Source organism: Acromyrmex echinatior, chromosome 18 (genome assembly GCF_024713525.1).
Source record: "Acromyrmex echinatior isolate Ae372 chromosome 18, ASM2471352v2, whole genome shotgun sequence".
Taxonomy (NCBI): domain Eukaryota; kingdom Metazoa; phylum Arthropoda; class Insecta; order Hymenoptera; family Formicidae; genus Acromyrmex; species Acromyrmex echinatior.
The window spans coordinates 7,700,153-7,722,451 of record NC_141869.1 but is presented as its reverse complement, the minus strand read 5'-3'; the positions used below and the strand labels follow the sequence as shown (position 1 = coordinate 7,722,451).

At 29.9% G+C, this 22,299-nt stretch overlaps 2 protein-coding genes across 11 annotated transcripts in view; one reads left to right on the top strand and one right to left on the bottom strand.

The window, feature by feature from the left end:
• The first annotated feature begins 48 nt into the window (after nt 1–48).
• LOC105144768 (5-hydroxyisourate hydrolase) lies at nt 49–3,572 on the top strand. Its single transcript, XM_011053895.2, has 3 exons — nt 49–172; nt 2,497–2,636; nt 3,131–3,572. The coding sequence occupies exons 2-3, from the start codon at nt 2,497–2,499 to the stop codon at nt 3,360–3,362; spliced, it is 372 nt and encodes a 123-aa protein (XP_011052197.1). The 5' UTR covers nt 49–172; the 3' UTR covers nt 3,363–3,572.
• A 1,365-nt stretch (nt 3,573–4,937) lies between these two features.
• The window catches only part of LOC105144769 (uncharacterized), an 80,821-nt gene continuing 63,459 nt past the window's right edge, over nt 4,938–22,299 (bottom strand). For 9 of the 10 annotated variants that reach the window (XM_011053899.2, XM_087415799.1, XM_087415800.1 and 6 more), the window contains 2 exons: nt 12,660–12,948; nt 4,938–11,839 (listed from right to left, as the gene is read on the bottom strand). In XM_011053899.2, the coding sequence (XP_011052201.1) occupies nt 11,711–11,839; nt 12,660–12,948 (418 nt within the window). In that variant the 3' untranslated portion in view covers nt 4,938–11,710. Of the gene's footprint in view, nt 11,941–12,659; nt 12,949–22,299 lie in introns of all 10 variants that reach the window. The other variant, XM_087415805.1, reaches the window with a different exon arrangement.

Sequence of the window (22,299 nt, the reverse complement as noted above, 5' to 3'; positions counted from 1 at the left end):
TATCAATCTTTCAATCGCATTGCCCATATTCCTTGACCTCTTTGATCCATTTTATCTATATTTAGACGGTCTTGAAAGCTGCATATGTTCGAACGTAGTTAGTTATATTCGTGAATACTAAGTGTGGTGACAGTGAAGTAGATCAGACCGTTTCCTCAAATTATTAAAAAATGTAATGCACAATACGAAAAATATTATATAATATATGTATATATAGGCTTTTTAAAAAAACTTAAAAATGTAGAATCTACAGGAATTTATTTAACGAAAAATTACATTGATATCTAAATTTATCTTTCATCAAATAAGAAAAATCTTTTTCATTCGAAGCGAATCTTAAATATTAAATATTTAATATTTATATGTAAATTTTTGTAAATATATCAATTTTATAAATTGTACTTATTCGATTTATTTTGAAACGTAATCGTAAATTGAATCTGAAATAAAATAACAAAAATTTCAAGTTTAAGATTGCAACGCAAGATAATACAAAAGAAGGTGGCACCACATTTATATATTATACAATAACTTGATTAATAATCGATATTTAAATTAAAACTTAACAATTACTGTGTTCTTCAAAATATTGTTCAATCGATTCTAAATTCAAAATTACGAAACATTTATTACTTAGGATACTACTATAAAAATGTGGTGACACAGCATAATGGCTGAAGAAAAACGGATGATAATAGCTTTTTTGTGGCTTTCCACAAAAATAGATTAAAACATTGGTTTTAATATATAATCCACAAATTTTGTTCACACATACCGATAAAAGTAATAGTAGTGGCTTTGGACAAAACAGATTATACACAGAAAATCGTTTGCAGACTGAGGCGTACACGATTTTAAAACATAATTCTGTGAACAAGATGATCGTTAAGTTAAAGGCACTTAAAAATTGGAAGCATTATGGATTTATATTGGATTTTTGTTACAAGTATTTAAATTTTACAAATCCAATTTTATCTCATGCATATGGTTTACTAAAAATATATAAAATTGAATATCCTTTTCGTGTCGTTAGCTTTTCGTTTATTGGGAGTCTTTTTCATGATTTACCTTCTTTTTTTGAATAAAATAAAAGTCTACCACGTCTAAACAGAAAACTTTATGAGTAACAATTTCTAACTGATCAAAAATATTTCTAATTTGACAATTTTGAAGAATGCTTCATTTTTATCTCTTGACGTAATTTCACTTTTTACTAATGTATCGATTGATTTAGTTTTGGAAGATTTATCAAGATATGGTCCCTTAATATTGAGCAGAATACTGACATCACAAAGACGAAATTGTTTAAAGCGATAAATCTAATATTTAATTATACATTTTTCATTTTTAATAATAAGTACATCGTACTTACAAACAGACTCGGTGTACTCAGCGAGTTCATCACTTTCTCCCATAGTGGCTAATATTGTGATGCAAAACTTGGAGTCGTGTTCGTTAAAAAAAAAGAACTTTGTCGCTCCACACACATCTTTTTATGTAAGATACGTAGACAATATTGCTCTTGACAATTCTTACGAAAATGAGCTTTTGGATTTTTAATTCCTACTACCCTAGACTAAATTTATCATAAAGTTAAGAGGCAATTCAATGAATTTTTTGGATGTTTGATTAAAAAGGATAATACTCTCATCTATGATTTATGTCGAAAACCTATGAAAAAGAGGAAACTATGAATCACAATTTAAAAAACGACCTTCTCAGGTCAAATGACATTCTTGTTATTTCATGTAAGTTTCTAATTTTATTGAAGTGACTACTCTTTGATGCATATTTAATTTTTAATTTATAACATATAGTAAATCAGCCAGTTTAATGAATACTATTGAACATAATGCTTAATATTGTTCGTCCTACATAGTGATTCCTATGTAAGTCACATTTTCATTTATAAGATCTATATTTTTTGAAAAATATTTGTTTCGGTTAATTTATTGTTTCATTCAGCAAATCGAGTAATTTAATATTCAAGAAGTTAGTTAGATAGTGCATTTACGTTTGACCCAACTTAAAAATGGTTCACCTTGCGGTTAAAACATATCACAATTATATTTACGGATTACTAATTTATATTCATTAGTGCTTGACTTATTTGCTCTAAAGAGGATCCAAACATTTATGAAACGAAACGAAACGAAATGTTCACGTTTACGTTATATATCTTCTTAAATAAATGAAATTTGCACCTGTACGTCCTGTGCTGGCTCAAATAGGCTTTCTATTTTAAACAATAAGAAACGCTTCGATCAAAAATAGTATTATTTCTCTTACCTCATTTATTCTTATCAATCTAATTTTTACTTATAATTGTCAATCTTTAATCGTTTTTCAAATAGATTACTCAAATTATTATTTAAGCATAATACAAAATATATTATCACTACAATGTGATATAGAAATCCAAAGTTGAAACGAAGCTGAAGTTATGAATTTTTCTTGCAGTTTATTGTGTAATTTGTGTTTTTTTTTATACAATAGATGAGTACTTCTGTAAGTCGAAAGGAAAAATTAAGTATTACTACGCATGTTTTGGATACTAGCAGAGGTCGACCTGTTAATGACTTGTTTGTGTGTCTCTATAAGTTTGAAAATAACAAGTGGATTGTTTTGAGAGAAAGGTACGTTTTGCATTGTCTCATTTATATATATATATATATATATATATATATATATATAAATGTTTTATTTATAAGAATTTCATTTGAAAAAGGAAAGCGTGCTCCGCATGCATATATATGTATATATACATATACAGGGCTGGGCATGTATTAAAATATAATACTTTTGTATATGATTGCTCCTACCTAACAGCTGATATTGTTTTTTATGTTTTTCCACGTAACACAACGGTTTTTTACGTAATGTAGAAAAATCACTGTATATTAAAGACTTTTATTACTGAAGAGGAGGACTCTAAACGCGCGAGTCGAAACTATTTCAATTTGTAACTGATAAATTTTTATACGTAACTAGCATTAATTTTCAGAGGCTTTTAATTATTTTTCATTTATACCATTAGAGCCTACACAATATTGAGATTGTTAAGCGAGGATATATAAGTATTGACTGTATTTTTTATTCATGATTATTAATTTTTAATTTTTTTTCATAGCGTAACAGATTCGAATGGACGTTGCGAGAATCTGTTGCAAGACATGCAAGAGAATCCCGGATCTGGCAGATTCAAGATTGAGTTTCGGGTAAACGATTATTTCAAACGAATCGCATCCGCTTTTATGTACCCGATGATTGACGTGATGTTCGACGTGCAACATTCCAACGAGCATTATCACATTCCTCTGCTGCTGAATCCTTTCGGATATACCACGTATCGTGGCTCGTAATCAACATCACACTTAACCCAGGAATCACTTGGGGTGTTTTTATATTCCAGCGTCGAGAAAATATGAACTGTTATTGTAAAATGGTTATCGTTTTCTTTCTTTGTGGACATATTTTTTTTATAAATTCCTTATGAATCTTTAAATATTAAATTCCATTGAAAATCTGTAATAAAAAAGCATTATATTAATTAAAAACTTTTTTGTTCAAAATAGTATCGTAATAAGTTATTTAAAACGCTTATGCCGTTTAATATTTATTTGGTTTTTATTTTTTTTAGAAAATAGTAAATAAATATTTGTAAGGGAACAGTTTTTTCCGCGAACTAAAAAGGCTATTTTTATGCTTATTATTATGAATTTTTTTAACGGAAATTATGCAGGTGATTGATTTAAAACTTTATACGCATAATAGTACATATTTTATTAAGACTTAGGAATTTTTTCAAATTAAAATACTTAATGAAAATTGTGGTAATCATAACAATAAATACGGGACGTGTCCAAACGCGCATCGTTTCATGGCTGCCATAAAATCTCGATCCTCAGTTATCTGAAATGAAATATCGAATAAAATTATTAATCTAGAGATGTTCAATTATCATTGAAAGCAGAATTATAAAAAAAGAATTATTTTTTAAATAATTATAAAAATAGCATTTAAAAATTTGCTAAAATTTTTTAAATCTATGTTAGAAATAAAATAAACAAATTAATCTTATATTATATATATGTTAGAAATAAAATGAATAAATTGATCTTATAATCTTAATTTATCTTTTAATTTCGATGCTTTCAATGATAAAGAGAGGTATTTGAAATATGTAGCTAAAAGACAAAGTCGATGGATTCATTAATTTGCTTGAAACCATGAGAGCTAGTTTGAAAGATATAGTTTCGAGAAAAATGTGTTTAAAGTATTAAATACAATGTAATCATATATTTCTAGTACTTACGTAAGTTTCAGCCAAAGTGATTTTAAGTCCATATAATATGCCTTCTATAAATTCAAAAAACTTATTTTCGATTTCTCCCATCTCTCTCGCAACTGCTTAAACCTCCTGAACGCCTATGCTGCTTCGACGTTTTGTAGTTTTCATTGTTTATAAACTCGATAAACTATTTGCTTTACAGACCAATAGCAAGGATATACATAATTCACAGAAGTGATCATCTTTCATTAAATAGATATGTAGTTAAAAAAAGTAGATGTTTCAAATGTCTTTACTGAAATTACAGTGAAGATATTTTATATTTCTTCACTGGATTTTATCCAGTGAAGAATTATTTTATGGATATTTCTTCATTGGATACCGAAGAAATGAAGAGATGGATAGGCGTTTGACTAGGAGATCATTGACCTACGAGAACAGATCCGAAGACGAGCTTCTACATACTTTACGATTTTATGCCTAGAGTTAATTTATGAATTTTCATTCAAATTATTCGCTAGGCAAAGCTTGCAGAATTATATTCTTCCATTTACGAAGTTTTGGATTTCAATTTTAATTATGGCACTTATATTCTGAATCTATCTTCGTAGGCCTCGTGTTAAATAGTGAATATGTACTTCACATGTTTTTTTAACAAGACATTTAATATTCGTTTAATATCTGTAAGCTCAGCAGAGTCAACATTTTGCGTGGGAACAGACGTTAAGAGGTTCTCGTATGTAGGTATGCGCGTTATAGATCCTCTTGTTTGCATTGCGCTACGCAAACTGCGCTCGAGCGGCTCTTCGCGGCACGCGAAATATTGAATATTTTCGGATCCGGTCGAAGTTTTTATGGATTCTCACGAGGATTAACGCAAGTTTTGCGAAAGGGTACATTTCAGAGTAGATAAAAGAATAAGAAAAGTAAAGATATACTCCGTTGCATTACGTTCACTATCTTCTAGCGGGACTTAAAATCGAATTATTGATACCCAGTGTTGTAACATCTAAGTATAAGTATGGTGGAATAAGAAAAGTGAGCTATTTCCGTAGATGTGCAGTAGAGGGAAGCTGATAGCCAACCACATTCGGAAATCTAATATGACTGATACTTTTTGCCATTTTTGTAAGCACGCAATTAGAAATTATTGGAAATTATTTTCTAACGATAATTTGTGTATGTGTATAAAGTTCTTGAGAAGAAAGGTTTAAGGCATTTGTAAGTGGCTGACTAAACAATCGGAAAAGCTAAGAAAATAAACAAATGTGCAATGTTACATTTACTATGCTTTAATGATATTATATTTTAAAAGTTTTTATAATTGGATTAATATATAGTATTGTTGCTATTTTCAATAAATATACTGTGCTTTTATTTTTGATCAGTAATGTGTGGTTGAAATTCATGCGCTTTGTACGGATTCAATATTAGTTGTCATTTCGTGTTCCTCATTTTTTTCCGCTATTATACGCAATAGCTCACCTTTCTATTCTATCATATATAAGTATCTTAGTATAGTACCTAAGTATTTTAGCAGTACCTAAGAGCCTAGGTCTTTATAAGTAACTTTGTGTAAGTTACTTTTTAAATTTAAATACATAGTTACAAGATATTTATCTATATATATATCAACAGAGTATACACAGACCAAACTTTCCTGTTTTTTTCAGTGGATGGAAGATGAAGTTGGAAATTGACAGTTAAGTTTTAGTTATTTAAGTTTTAAGTAACTTAAGATTGACTTCAATGACGTTGAGGTTCCATGCTATCTCTTCTTTCTTTGAAGATAGAAAGAGACGTAACGAGATTACAGATCCTATCACACTATCATCTTCCGGCTTCAAGCTACGAACAGAATTCTTGGTCTATGTATATACGTAATTGATCTATACATTATGTCATTATATTGTAAACATAATTTTAATCCCAAAAAGAAATCGACTTTCCAATACACTACTGTTATAAAAAGCATGACAAATAACAATTATTCAAACATTTATATAAGTACTACATAAGTAATAGTTTGCAAAATAAAATTCCTTTATGCAGTTTTTTTTTGTAAGAAATATCTAAAAAATAACTAAATCTTTCAGATATTACTGATGTATCTGTATCTATATCTAGATAATTTAAAAAATGTATGTATACTTGTCATTAGGTACTTTTTCCACAGAGGATCTATACTTAGATGCCTTACAAAAGATACTTGTTACAACACTGTTGTACTATTCGATATAAATTATTGATATTGTTTAGAAAGGGACATATTTTACAATTTAAAATTAAAAAGAATTTCAAACAGATTTAGCGTCGTACTTTACACGCATTGATGCAATATTCACCCTCTTGTAATTATCTCTTATATATAGATATATACGCAACTAGGATTTTAAAACAATTATAATACAAAAAACTTTGTGTAATCGCCGCCACGAAGAGTTAATACCTCCCGATACCTTCGACTAGTTCGCACAATAAATTGTTTTCGTCCATTAAAAATCGCCACCGCAGAAGTGGGAAGGCGCCGAGTTTCCTTCTTCGACCGGCTTGTTAATTAAGAAAATAGTATCTTCAATACCGTTCGAATAATAGTGCTCCTTTTTCCCGGCACTTCCGCTTCGCCGCCGATTAGAGCAAGCTGGGCTGTTAAAGCGTTTTGATCAAATTATACATTTTAACGACAGATTCTGTGACTAATTTGGAACCAATTGTTCGTATTTATAAAATTTAAATTATATAATTTAAGGCTCATTGTAATCGTGAGTTTTTAATAATTTATAATATTTCGTACCAGCTCGCTCCGATCGAACGCGGAACTCATTAACGCAGGTACGTAAAAATCATGGGCGTCGTAAGAAAAATGCAGAGAGGCACGCTCTGAGTTTTTGAAAAAAGGCGAAAAAAAGAATTAAATAAAATTTTTTAATTCAGAATTTCAGATACTACGCCATTAATGGTACAAGACAATGAAAAAAATTATAATTTTTTCGATTTAATAATAAAACATTCTTCTGCGTATGCAGAGTTTCATTTTAATTTCCTCAAGTAAATATGAAAATATCTTGAAAAATATATAAGATATAAAAAAATATTTCAGATAAAAGTTGAACGGTTTCAAGGAAGATGTATTTTGGCCATGTTGTTTTTTTTCTAAAAAAAGTGTCAAAAAGACATGAAGAATGTCACTAGAGAGATATGAATCACTTTCACATCCATTTTTTATAATGGAATTGTGAGATTTCTTTTTGTATAATATGATTCCTTCAATTAATTTGCATATAAAAGTATTAAGATAGAGACATAAAAAAATCAATAGTTTATGAGATATTTTACTTTATTTTGACACCTATATATTGATATCAAATATTTCATGAATTAATTTTTTGATAATCATACTTTAATATCTTTATGAACAAAATAATGAGATGAATCAAGCATAAAGAAAATACGTAATTGCTTATTAAAAAAATTATCTATTTTGTCTATATACAGCTCATTATTTTATTCATAAAAATATTAAAGTACGATTATTAAAAAATTAATAGTTACGAAATATTTAATATTTCATGTCAATATGTGTCAGAATGAAGTATAAAATATTTCTTAAACTATTGATTTTTTATAACTTTACCATAATACTTTTACATGCGGAATAATTAGAGGAATCATTTTATATAAAAAATTATATAATTTAACAAAATAAAATGATAGTAACCTCCATATGACATTGAAAAATTGATTTTTTTCGAAAATCAATTTTATTAATATTTGCGTCCCTCCAGACCATACAACTTTCATTTGAAACATTTATCCATATCTTTCATCATTTCCCAAACATTTTTCTATATTTGTTCCATTACGTTTGAAATAAAACACCCTCTCTTTCTCTATACGCGCGCGCGCGCGTGTGTGTGTGTATGTGTGTATGTGTGTGTGTGTAATTCTAACGAAGATTTTATATTTTGAAAGATAATTAACAATTCTGTGTGCCCTTATGGAAAATTCTGGCGACGCTCATGATAATAATCAACGAAATGCACTTAGGTACTCGATGAAACATGACGAGGTTCAAGTTCGAATCCTTGACATGTTCAAAAAGGCGCAATTCTGTTCATCATGATTAACCGCAGAAGAAGAATAACTTCTTCTCTCTTATTCCCTGCCAATTTTTTGTTACAAAATTGCAATCAAGTCGAATATTTTGCATAATTCGTTACGATAAAAAATCTCACATATATATAATTGATCGTTATAAAAAAGGATTCGGGATTAATTTCGCATTGTGGCGGACAAAATTGAGGGCGGACTTACCGATTCGAGGGTAATTAACTGATCCAACAGTTGTTCTAAAAGAGACACACGCGTGAAGATTTTTAGGACTCGATCCTTGTAGAGCAATAACGCGTTTAACGATATTTATATCTGCGCGAAAAATAATTCTCTTTCTTTAGAGCTCCGCAGATAAAATTGGGAACACTATCATCAATTAGCTGCCTTATCATTAGATACTAGTTATGAGGCTAGCATTAAAGATTTCAGAAAACATGAATTAAGAAGAAAGCTCATTATACCATTTCTGACACAAATATAAATATATAAATAAAATTTCTAATGAAATCTATAATCACTCGCGAACAACATAAATTTAACAAATTGATAAATATGAAAAGACATTCCACAATATTTATTGCAATTAGCATTATTATATTTTAATTTTATGAAAACCTTCATTAATGATTTATGATCAATGTCTCAAAATACAATAACTAATTAACGATCAATAAGGATCTTAAATATTTTTATCTTTATCGATAAAACATTTTTGAAAAATCATTCAAATGGAATTTTATTTTCAGAATACATTCAATGTAAAATGAGAAAGAAATATTTGATTTCTACCCTATTATTAATGCCTCTTACTGCATGTAAAATATGAATTTTTAAAAAGTGAAACAAAGATAAACAAAGAAAAAGGCAATAGAATAAATTTTTCATAGAATTTTGTATAAAATGATAGATGAGGAAGAAGAGAGAAATTTTATCTACGGAACTCTTCGATGCATTTAAAGTAGTTCTTTAGTAAATCGAATTACTATAGAAATGTTTAACTTCTTATAATAAAGTCGAAATACCGAATTTGATATATGTGTGCAAAATTCTTAGGTAGGTTAATGATGAAATGAGAGAAAAAATATTAAAAATGTAACTTTTAACGTATAACTCAGTACCACGTAAGAATCGGGGACGCTTCTTTAAATGCACACAAATATTACCACTTCTCTAAAGTTTAAAAAATTACGATATAAAAACCTCGCTTACAATGTAATTCAACGATACCAAATTGTCATATAAAACAACTTAAGTAGCATTGCTACAATGAATATATTCGAAATCGTTGAAGACAAATCTATGACAAAATTGCCGACATCATAAGCAATCATAGATTTGTCCGATTTTGTTGAAACGAGACTGCTATCTGGAAAATTTTACAAGAAATTAACTTCTTTTTATTTCATCATTTTTTGCATACTATGTATTTTATACTATTTCATTAAAATATTTTACATGTAATTTTAACATTTTATTCAAATTATGAAGATATTTGTGATTTTGAGTGGGTACTGATAAAGTGCCTCAAATTTTCGGTATTTTACTAAAGAACCACTTTAATAAAATAAACGCTTATCTATTGTACAGAGTGCCAAAAACTGCGTACTCTCTCTCGATCATAGACGACATATCAGTTAATTTCTAAATTAGAAGCAATTAAAAATAAAGCGTAAAATTATTAACTCTTCAATACCACTTTTGATATGGCATATCCAGCTTTTTCAAAATGATTTTTTTCTGTTTACTTTATATTACTCATAACTTTTTTACTAATAAAGATACATACATTTGTTTGATATTGTTGTATCCTTTTAATTGAAAAAAAGTTGTTAATTATGTTTAATAAAATTTAAATTTCAATGTATTCATTTTTATAAAAGTTATAAATAATCAAAGTTGAGTTGGATATGCCATACATGTGTTGCACCTATGAAACGGTACAATGTGACACTGAAGGAAAACTGATCCAAACTGATCAAGAAATTTGTAGATGCGAATGAGCATGCGGTATATTTGGCACACTCCCTCTGTATACAGTGATGTTCGACGCGTTGAATATCCTTCGCAGTGCAAAGAAAGATTGATCAAAGCTGCCAAGTTAGCTTCCTCAGAAACGGTGATATATCTGTTCGCATCGAGATCTAACGGACGAATGACGTCCCGCGGAACTTTACAATTGCGTTTGGGGAGACATTATTAGCGTTATTTGTGTCATTCTATCCTCATCATCCATTAGAACGTGTAAGGATAGTATGATACAAATAACACTGATAACGCGCTCTCTAAACGCAGCCTACATGCCTCGTTGCGCACACTCTTCCCACCTATATAATCATATTATTCATCATCATCCCTCCCTTTCTCTCTTGTTCACATTCGCGCTTTCTTTCGCACATTCTTTCTTTTCCTTTCTCGCTCTACGTACGATGCATTTTTTAAATCACGATAATCTTGATGATTATTAACCACGATAGTAAAAGCATATAAGCTATACAGCTACCATTCTGTATCTACAATATAGTTTTGTATGTATAATATATATATATATATTTCTTTTTCTTTCTCTTTCTCTTTCCATTTCTTTCCTAACTCTGGTCTCTCTCGTGACATCATTAAAATATCATTGTCTCTCGAAAAGCGGTTCAATGTTCGCGCACTGACGTTCCTTGTCTCATCCTCCACGTGGATCCCTCTTTTCCGTGCTTGAAAGCCAGAGATAGCCTGGCGAGAGTCCAATCTTCCACGGTAAGGGTTAACTTCATGTTCCAGAGCATTTTAAGAGAGATTCCAATCTCTTCAACAAGAATCGATAGCCTCTTACCTCATTTTCTTCATATTCCGATTAAATTTGCTCTTGTTACCATTAAAATATTCTTTCTTGTTTCCCTTTTCTTCATGATTGAAAGATACAAGAAGCTTCTTTAACATCTTGTTTGACTTGCTGCTCGTTTCATTTTTTTCAGATTTTTAACAATCTGATGTTCTCGTATATCCAATCATATTCTTCATTTTCTCATCGTTTCCAATATTTCGTTCCACTTTCTTCACATTCTTTAAAGACGAAACCTTTTTCTCCCTCTGAGAAATTACCTTCTGGACCGGTTCTCTAGGTCTCGAGCGTGTTTGGAATGCCGGCGCTTTCCTGTTCCGGCATCCTCTTCGAGTCGCTTCTTCATCGATGCGTCCTCGATACCTCGAGTTGCCCAGTCGTGATTTCTTCAATAGCCACGAAGCTGAAGTTACGCTCCCGATAATGGAGGAGGATCGTCTCTCGTGCGCGTCCCCGCTGGCTCCGTCGCGCGGTCATTACTGCAGCACGCAGCACTTGCACTTAGGCTTCTTCTTCAGAGTGACGTGCTCAACCTGTGACGCGTCGCCCGGGCCCTGCGCCGTCATCCTCGCAACTTCCACCGTTGCGGTCCGAGACGCGCCGACCTGAACCAGACATCATTACGAATGGCTGATTAACTTATCTTCGTTTTTGTCTTGATTCTCGTATCTAATAATGTTCAAGTTTAATTCGGCAGACCTTCAAACTTTAAATATGAACAATTAATAAAATTGTGTCACTAAAAAAATGAATCAAAAATAAATAAAAAGCCTCTAAGAGCCATAAGATATTATTACGAATTTTATGATTTATTTTATATAATACAACAAATGGTTACGCTCCGATCCATGATTAGGATGAAAATTAATTAAATAATGAAAATTAATCGATGGATATAAATCCTGGAAAAACCAACATTTTTACCTAGAATATCCTGGAATTATCCCTGAATTAAATAGTCAGATTTTGCTGGACATCATGTTATTGTAGCCAATCAGAATCTGTAAACTTAACGTGCCTAGAAAACAACGGACGAAGCAAAGTGGCTAATAAGTCTGTCCGCCTTTACATTTTATATTTTGTATGTAAAATTTCATGTTCAATGGAATCTTATAAATATATATTGCATGTAAAATTAATATAATCTGTAATTTTCCATTGCAATATTAAAAAAAACCCAACATAATTATGTAATTACAAATATTTTTCCAGTATAGATCAAAACGTAAACCATTTGTTGTATTATTATATAAAATAAATAATTCGCAACAATATCTTGCATCGACTCTTAGAGATTTTTTAATGTATTTATTTTTTATTTAAATACAAACATTGTACTATCAAATTAAAAATTAGCGTTAGAAGTAAAAATTGAACAAGTCATTGTATCGAGCAGTGAGTACATCCTTTTCGTCAACACCTCACCTTTTCGTTAACAGGTTGGTTGCCGGCAGTTTTCGAAGGAGTGCCACTTCGTGCACTACCATTCTCCTGACCGGGCCTCGGTGACGAGTTAGCGTGACAATTCGCAGATTTAAGAAGCGGGCTGGTACTCGAATCACCTGATTTGCCATCGCATCCTGGTAACGGCGGCGCGTTCTGACCCGGAGTCGGCGTGATCGGTTTCCCACCCTTTATAAGTTCGACGATCTCATCGGCTTCCCGGGAGAGATCGCCATCCGGTCTGAACGGATTATCCCAGCCGCTGTCCGTACTAAAATCAGAAAGCATTATCGCATTTAATCTTAATTTCTTTTCGTTTAAATAATTCACGGTGACAAGATATTGAAATTTTTTGATCAGATAATTACTTGCATTGCAATTCAATGCAAATCATTACTTTTCAACTATACGTTGAATACATCGCATATCTTTCTAAAACCGAACTTATCAAATACTGTTGTTATATGCCTCTTTTATTCTGTGTGCATTTGAATTTCATGTATTAAAGAGTTTACTTCTATAAATATGAGATAAATAAATAATTAAAAATTTTATATCATTTCATAAAAATTTTATTCTTAAATTTAAATAAGAAATCTAGTATTTTATATATATATATATATACATATATAAAATACTAGATTTCTTATTTAAATTTAAGAATGAAATTTTTATGAAATGATATAAAATTTTTAATTATTTATTTATCTCATATTTATAAAAGTAAACTCTTTATTTTATATATATATATATATATATATATATATATATATATATACATGCTCGTATATATATATAAAACGTTTCTTATGTCACTTATGAATCATCCTATATTTGATAATATCGCTATAATGATACGTGCTTCTGGTTGATATCTTAATGATGGATCTCGCTACATAAAAATTGCATTTTACATGAAAAACGTTTTCTAGCACGATAGAATTTCTAGCACGAGAATTTCTTGATACAATGTAAAAGATCGTACACACTAGAAACAAAACTTTGATGTATATATGTATATAAGAGACACTGACTGATTATTATTTTAAAAAATATAAAATTGAACAAATCACATATTAATGCAACAGTAAATTTTTGTCACATTAATAATTAACACTGTTAAACAAACGATTTAATTATGCAATTTCTTTCAACAATCGCAACTTAACATTTATTTTACTCGTCCAAGCGTCATTTTGTGCACTCAGGCATTTTCTTTCTTAATATAGTCAGCTTAATGAAAACTTTTGAAGCAACAGAGCGTAAGACTAGGATTATCGATATTGACCTATTTATGTTATTATAATCAGGAAAATAAACAACTCGACTTGATAGAAATCCAATTAAAATTTCTAAATATAGTTATTTAGAAACTTACATTAATTTTATAAATCAAGTTCACATTTTTTAAAAGGGGATTCGTATGATTACGTTAAAGACGAAAGCGACTATATTTCAGTAAAAGAAATAATACAGACATAGTTTCACTTCTTCAGAATTCATGGAATCATGGTAAAAATCGAAATTTTCCAGCCTATTTTCAATGACACATGCAGAAAATTTCCATATTTTCAAAAAATTTTGTATTACAAATTAATTTTCTATATTTCAAATATATAGTAATAAAAATAACACCAAAATAGAGAATTATGTCCATTTATGTTTCTTTCCTTGAAATAAATTTTCGCAAATTTTTTTCGCTTTCAATTTAATCAGAAATCTCTTGTCTCCTTTTAAGACAAAAGTTGAATTGGTTTAGTAAGCACCACAAATTTGTTATTTCACGTAGAAATTTATATCATAACATTTCCGAATCTATATTACTTATCATGAGAGTGCGCACGATTTTTCTCGAAAAGTTTTCTCTGAAATTTTCAGACTTTTATTGGATTTCTCTGAAAATATTATACGTGCATTTCGATTTGGGGTGAGTTCCACTTGACGGTCGCAATGCTCATAGAATCATTTCATCTTTGTTATTTCAAATGTTAAACAAACAAATTTAAAACTCGCGAGTGCTAAATGGAGCGTAATGTCGTCAGAGTTAAGGATTATTTATATTGGCCGTAATCTGTAAGAATTGATCAATTGTAATCGATTATTTCCCTCTCATTCGACTGTGATTGGTTTATTCTTACAGATTACGGTCAGTATAAATAATCTTTCTTTATGTGAAAGGAAAGTGTTCGAAGAACAAAATGTTCGTAGTTGTTTAATAGTGATGGCATTAGTAAGTTTTATTCTAGGTTAAAAAAAATCTCTATAATAAGAGTATAGATACCGTATGTTTAATTTTTGATCGATAAATAAATATACAACAAATAAAAATTAAAGTCTATAATGGTCGAAGCTGGATCTTAGATATTTAAATAATTTCTATATGGATTTATATACATATGTAGTCATTGCGCGCCGAATTGATTTTCCGGACTTAAAAACGCAACTGAACTACTATAGTGATATGATATTACAAATTAAATTGATAAGCAATTTAATAATTTGATGCTCAATCAGACATCCTGTTAAAGAGATGTTAATGTGCTGAAAATCTGTAAATAAATTTAATGTGGAAAATATTCGGCCGGGAATCGAATTCGAATCTCTTACATTCTATACGAACCTTTTAAGCCTTTAGATCACCGAGGTCTTAGTAATATTCTTCGTAGTAATTAGTATATGTGTGAAAAAAAAATGTTTTTATTTCAGGCAACGTGATATAATCAATAAGAATCTTATTAGACTGTATGTACGAGTATATGTGAATACATAATCAATAGGAAATAAAGCCCATAACGATCGAAACTGCATCTTTTAATAAACACATACTAAATAAATGCAATTTAATGCATATAATGTACTTTTAAAATATAACTTTAAATTTTAATGTACTTGGCTTCTTTCTGCGGACAATGCTCTTGTGCCACTGAATGTACCGAGTATTTTTTTCAAACAATTATTTTACATCCGATATCGAAAATGTGTGTAAAGGTATCGCCAGTCAAGAAAGGTAGCCACGTTAATGATACATATCGATTATTCGTATCGCTCATGATTTAAGGATTAATCAACAGATTAATCCTGTATAAAAAAAAGTTTTTATTGTTAATATCCTCCAATATTAAACGTGTCGCTCTATACATATATTCGACGACACCCGATCAGTTGCGGGCGTAACGAATAAATTGTGCTCAATTGCGATCACGCCGTGTCCGTTGCGCAATGACCGTGACATTAACTTCGTCATTGTACTGCGCTTAATTGCGCCGTAATGCTCTGTTACCTATTCACAGTAACGTATGCACGCTGACTTCTGGTCATCTAGCTTAGATTGTTTTTTAAGAGTTTTTAATTACTCAATTGTGTATTCACATTTGCGGTCTTAAAAAAGTTTATTCTTCTTTTGTGAAATTTAGCAAACTGTTATTCTAAAAACTGTTATCAAATATATTAAAGAATCAATATAAGAGAAAACATTTATACACACACACACACACACACACACACACACACACACACACACACACACACACACACACACACACACACACACACACACACACACACACACACACACACACACACACACACACACACATACACACATACACACAGAGTGTTTTATTTTAATCTCCCCAGGCTAAATTCGAAAAGAACACGTGAAATTGAAAGAGTTTCAGACAAAAGTCATGTGACTTCGAGGGTAATACAAGATGGTACATCCACATGGATTTGATCTTGGATGTCAAAGTTAGAGCAAGGACATTTTGAATTTTTTAAATGGAACCCGCGATTTTTCATATTCTTGTAGCATATCTCGAGAGAGAAAAATACTCAATGAAAAAATATTTTATTACAATGTTTTAAAAAGCTTTATAAAACTGAAATAAACTACGAGAATATGTAATGAAAAATGGAGGGTCCATTTAAAAAATTCACAATGTTCTTCCTCGACTTTGAGCAGGTCAAATCAAAATCAAATCATTGGTATCATCTTATGATCTTATATTCCACTCAAAGTCACATAACTTTTGTTTGAAACTTTTTTAAATCTTCCGTATCATTTTTGAGATATTTTAATGCATCATTTAAAATGAAACACTTGATATATACACATACACACACACGCACACACACACACACACACACACACACACACACATACTCACACACATAAAAATAAATATTTAATATATATATAAATAAATATTTAATATATATATATATATATATATATATAATATATTTGTTTTTATTTTTAGACTAAAATTATAGGGTTGATTTTTAAGTCGATAAAAAAGATACCAGATTTAGATGAAAAAAAAAATAAAATAAAATCCTTGTGATTTGGCCAACTTCCAAGATAAAGAAACTCTTTCAACCAACAATTTCTTTGGCAAACGATTGATAAAATTTCATCAATAACATGGTGAAATTTTGAAGTAGTCTATATAAAAGCACAAATCTTTGAAAAAGGAGCTATACAATTTTTGAAACTATATATCTGCTACCTCAATTGCGTGCGAAAGAGTTTCAGTACATATGATGCAATATATATGTATTTTTAAAAGAAATACATTGACAAATGGCAGGGCGGTAAAAATTATTTATATTGTACATAATTTAAAATTGCAAAATTTATTGTTTCCAAGATAGCGCTAGCATACTTAAAGAGTCTGAAATTTGTGAGATAATATCGAAATCTAAAGTAAAATTCACAGATGATGTTGATCAGGAAGAAATTTTAAATTCTTTTATAATGTGAATTTGGAAAGTTCTAAGAAAATTATGATTAAAATATTTTTCAAATATTAATTAAAGTAAATCTTTTTATAATTGTAAACTTAAATAAAATAAATTTATTTAAGTTTACATTTAAATAAAAAGTAAATATTATTTATATCCAGTTTAATTTAAATACTTATTTAAATACTTATTTAAGTATTAAGATATAAAATAAAAAATAGAATAAAAAACGGGCAATTAAGAGCATTAATACGCGGTAATTCGTGGTGCGAATATTATACGTATATTTTGATCGTATCTACTCATCTATTATATAAAATACCAAACAGTTTCGGCTATATTCAAGCCATCTTCAGCAGTCCCTAATTATAATAATAATTGTTCATAATCTAATATTTGTATCGTAGTAGAAATTGAGTGCAGCAACGGTTACATATAGACATGGGAATCTGTTGAGATTTACTTACTGCACTCGATTTCTACTACATTACGAACATTAGATTGTGAATAATTATTACTACGATTGCTGAAGATGGCTTGAATACAGCTGAAACGTTCAGTTTGGTATTTTATGTAATAGATCAGTAGATATGATCGAAATATATGTATTGGGTCATTTAAAAAGTATCCGCGGTTTTTTCATTCAAAAATTGAACAAAAAATCGCGGATACTTTTTAAATGACCTAATATTTATGATATTCGCACCAATTACCGTGTATTAATGTACTTAATTGCCCGTTTTTATTCTATTTTTTATTTGTGTTATTAAAATATATATTTAAATACTTATTTTAATATATATATCTGAAAAGAAACATAATTTTAAGAAAAAAAAAAACAAGGTCGAAATTAAAAAAAAAAACGTATTTTAAATAAAATTTTTTTTATCAAAATTGTTTTGTTTCTTTTCCACTCAATTAGGATTTTCCTCAAAATTATTAGTAACACGTTTTTAAAAGGTAACATATTAGTTGCAAGCCATCCTATACATATAAGTACATACATAATTTGATCTCTAACTGCCAATGTGGAAATTTATAACAAATTCGTAAGTTCGAAATTGTGTCATTACATATTATTATTAGATACTATTGAGAAATTTGATGGCTTATTTCCTGGATTATCGTTAACGTTCGTCGCAATGAGATGGCTGTGTAATCGGTCATTTTGAAATAACGTCTAGACGGATAGGAAACGAGGACTAACTCAAATTTCCGATGGTGCGATCGATCGCAATCGACTTCCGTTTTTCTTTCGTTAGTTTTGCTGAGATTATTCGATCAATCCAAGATAACTTCGCTAAAGACGAAGATTCGAAACACAATTTAGTTTCTTTTATTTCTCACGTTTCTTTCTTAAAAGAATGCTGGAGCGACAGCAATTACCACGAATTACAGTGCAATAAAAAAATTGACTTTACGGATTGCAAAATTTTTTTAGAAAATTAGATTTCAGAATTAAAATATGCACAAATAGAAATTCACTTACTTTGATATAAATGTTACCTGAGATTAAAATTTATTTAATATAAGTTTTATAGTTCATATGAGTAACATAAATATATCCAACGGATCTCAGATTATATTTAAACGAACAATATTGAATTTGTATAACTACAAAGAACCTAGAAAAAAATATTTTAGGCTGAACGTAATTTACATGTATATGTATACTTATTGTTAGTTAAAGATTTGGCGAATCTCTGATTAATGTACAACCCTTTCTTAGGTTTATACAATCAATCAGGAGTTGAAGATCTTCGAGGAGACGTCGCTCTTTGCTCTTTAATGCCGACGCAATGTATAGTTCGAATAAGGTTACGCGACGATCAAATTTAGCTTATTCTCGTGATGAAAAAAAAAGCGGCATGAGAAGAAGACAGAAAGGAAGTTGATAAAACAGAGAAAGAAAAAAAATGCATGAAAGAGAATGGAGAAAAAAATGCAGAATGAAACAATGAACAAGAAATATCAAACTAATTATATACATGAAATGTCATATTTAGATACAATAATTTTTAAATAACTACCAATATAAAAAAAACATTATATATTACGCATTTAAAGTTAAAATTAAAAAAATCGACATAATTATAACTATTTGAATGTTTAAATTTCGACTTTAAATTTATAATCAGCGAAAAAACCCTTTGATACAAAGTGTTAAAAAAATCACTTCAATGAGCGTTTGATGTTACTAAAGAACATGGAATTTATTACAATAATACAATTTATTCCTGTTGTAAAAAATCATTTTGGGAAATACAAATATGCATTTCTGTAGATTTTTCCATGACGAATTTATTGCCAAATCAACAAATATCATTACGTTTCAAAGCTATTGTAATCTGAATCAAAAAACGACCTTTTTTGAACTTTTAAGTTAGAATATCTCAAAATCCTGACGTACTAAACAATTTCTGTGGCCAGATTTGAATTCGTCAGCGCAAAAAATTATGTCGGAAACATCACTCTTACATCTCAGTGAACTTTCCAAAGTATCATTTTTGCAGGCCTGCAAATTAATTAATTAACATGACATGTATTTTATAAACTTTGTTTTTCAATGTCTTCCACATATAGAAGTCTAAAAGTTAGATCTGTTGATCTTGGAGACTGAAGAAATCGATCTTTCTGAACAATTCATTTTCCTTTCGGAATAATGTTTGTTTAACCAATATTATACTCTCTCTTGTCTTCATCAGATGAAACATTACTTATAGTATATTGCAGATTTTATATTTTTGTAACTTTTAAGTACAACAATGACCTATACTGTCAGAATTTGTATGGAAAATCTGGAGATACCCTGTAGTGTGTATATATAAAATTCATGTACATTTTTATATAAATATAAAATTTAAAAAAACTAATAATTTACTATTAGGTGTTGGAATTAATTCGTAGCGTTTTTTAATGAAAGAATGTTATTTATTTCACATGAGCATTAAAAAATACATTAATGAAAGTACTTCCCATCACTTGTAAAACGCTACGAATTAATTCCAACACCTAATATTTTCTACGAGGTCTCATAATTTTTTTACTGTATGAAACATGCAAATCTTGTGCAAGTCTTGTGGGAATTGAAAAAACGTATTAAAAAAACTATCTCTAGCTCTATTATGCAATATTCATGATTATCGGAGAATACTGATTCCATAAGAATCATAAAAACTGACGCTTTCAGAATGTGACATTTCATGCGGCGGACCGACAGATATGAATAGAACGCAAACAAAGAAGAAACCGAAGTTTCTGAAGTGGATTTAGAATGGGATATTATCGAGGATGCTTATGTAATGCAATTACCTCTCGTTGCCATCGTTGGTGTCCTTGGGCACTTTAATTACGTAGTACATGTGGCCGCCGTGAGTGGTCGTCATTTTTCGATTGCGTCTAGCAACATTTGACAGTCCGGCAACCTTTATCTATAAGGCGAGAGATCTCGCCTCCTCGATCTCCTTCTCTCCTTTACTCTCTCACGTTTTACCGAGTGCGAAGTTCCCCCCTCATACATTCCATCGTGCTCTCATCTTTATAAAAAATTCGAGGCTCTACCAAACCAAAAGATCGACCAAAATGTCCCTGTCTCGCCTTCGAAAAAGAAGTTGACTAATTTCTTCACGCGAGCGAACTTGAACAGCAAGACGTAAGACTTTATTTTTAAGCGCGTTTGCAACATCTGTTCTTCCTCTAACTCTTTCTAATGTTCTCCTCCCCTCTTCCCTTCTCACTCTTTCTCTCTCGGAGATTTGTCCATTTCCTTTCTCTCTAGAGCGAAGAGAAAGAGAGAAAGAGACAGACAGAGAGAGAGAGAGAGAGAGAGAGAGAGAAAACTATTCGTTATTTTAGAGCTGGTCACTTTGCCAAGAGGAAAGCCTTCCATCGAGTGTTTTTCGTTTTGGCCGATGCGAAATAATCTATCGAGTGTTTATCCGACTCTCTTCTCTGATGTAAGAAACCAGAAGATAGAACGAATATTATTCGAGATATTTCAAAATTGGCATAAGGACGAAGCAAGGCGTGTTGGTTTCCATCACATCTCGAAGTGTAAAATTAAGTAAATTTCTTTCTTATTCGGCTTTTTAAAAGAATTAAAGAATATCTTTTCGCCGATTGTATTTGCTGAAAAAAGAAATAAGTAACTTGTAACGTATCGACAAATTACTTTTTCCGTTACAAATAACAAATAAAGGTGACTTTTCATGCTGACGCTCGACGCTTATTTTCTTAGGGGTGCATTCAGAGCAGTAATCAGCGAAGCGATATTTTTTACGCCACTGCCGGTATCGCTTTACTGATTAGTTTACTACTCGCTGTTTGACGCCTGACGCTTTTAGTCTGAACGCACTCTAAAAGTAACTAGTTATAAAAAGTTATTTTTTTCAGCAATAAATGATTTTTCCAGCATAATATTTTCTTTTAAAATGTTTCTGTAATCATTACGCTATGGTTTTTTTTCAATGAGTTTTTCAATGACGATTTAAATGAACAGTCAATTTTCAAGTCTTTTCTTTAAAAACTTTTTTTATCTATCATCGCATTTTCATTCTGCCGCAATAATTTGAGTTGCCTGCATTTCTATAATATATTTTTTTGGCATTAAAAAAAAGTGGAAGCACTTTCGATATGAAAATTTTACTTCTATAAATTTTTTCAACATTTTTTAAAAACTTTTTTCGATCAATTTAATAAAAGTTATTAACGATTGGAAAAAGGTTTTAAAAAAATTACAATATATGAATCAAGCATGTTATAATAAACGTTTTTCTCTTTTGATTTTTTTCTGTCAACTTTTTAATTTCGAAGTTAAAAAACATTTTAGAAAAAGTTCTTACACAATAAAATTTTACACAACGAAAAAATTCAATATTTT

Coding starts and splice junctions, on each gene's coding strand:
- LOC105144768 (XM_011053895.2), top strand. CDS start 2,497: ATGAGTACTTCTGTAAGTCGAAAGGAAAAATTAAGTATTACTACGCAT. Junction 2,637..3,130: donor TGGATTGTTTTGAGAGAAAG/GTACGTTTTGCA, acceptor TTTTTTTCATAG/CGTAACAGATTCGAATGGAC.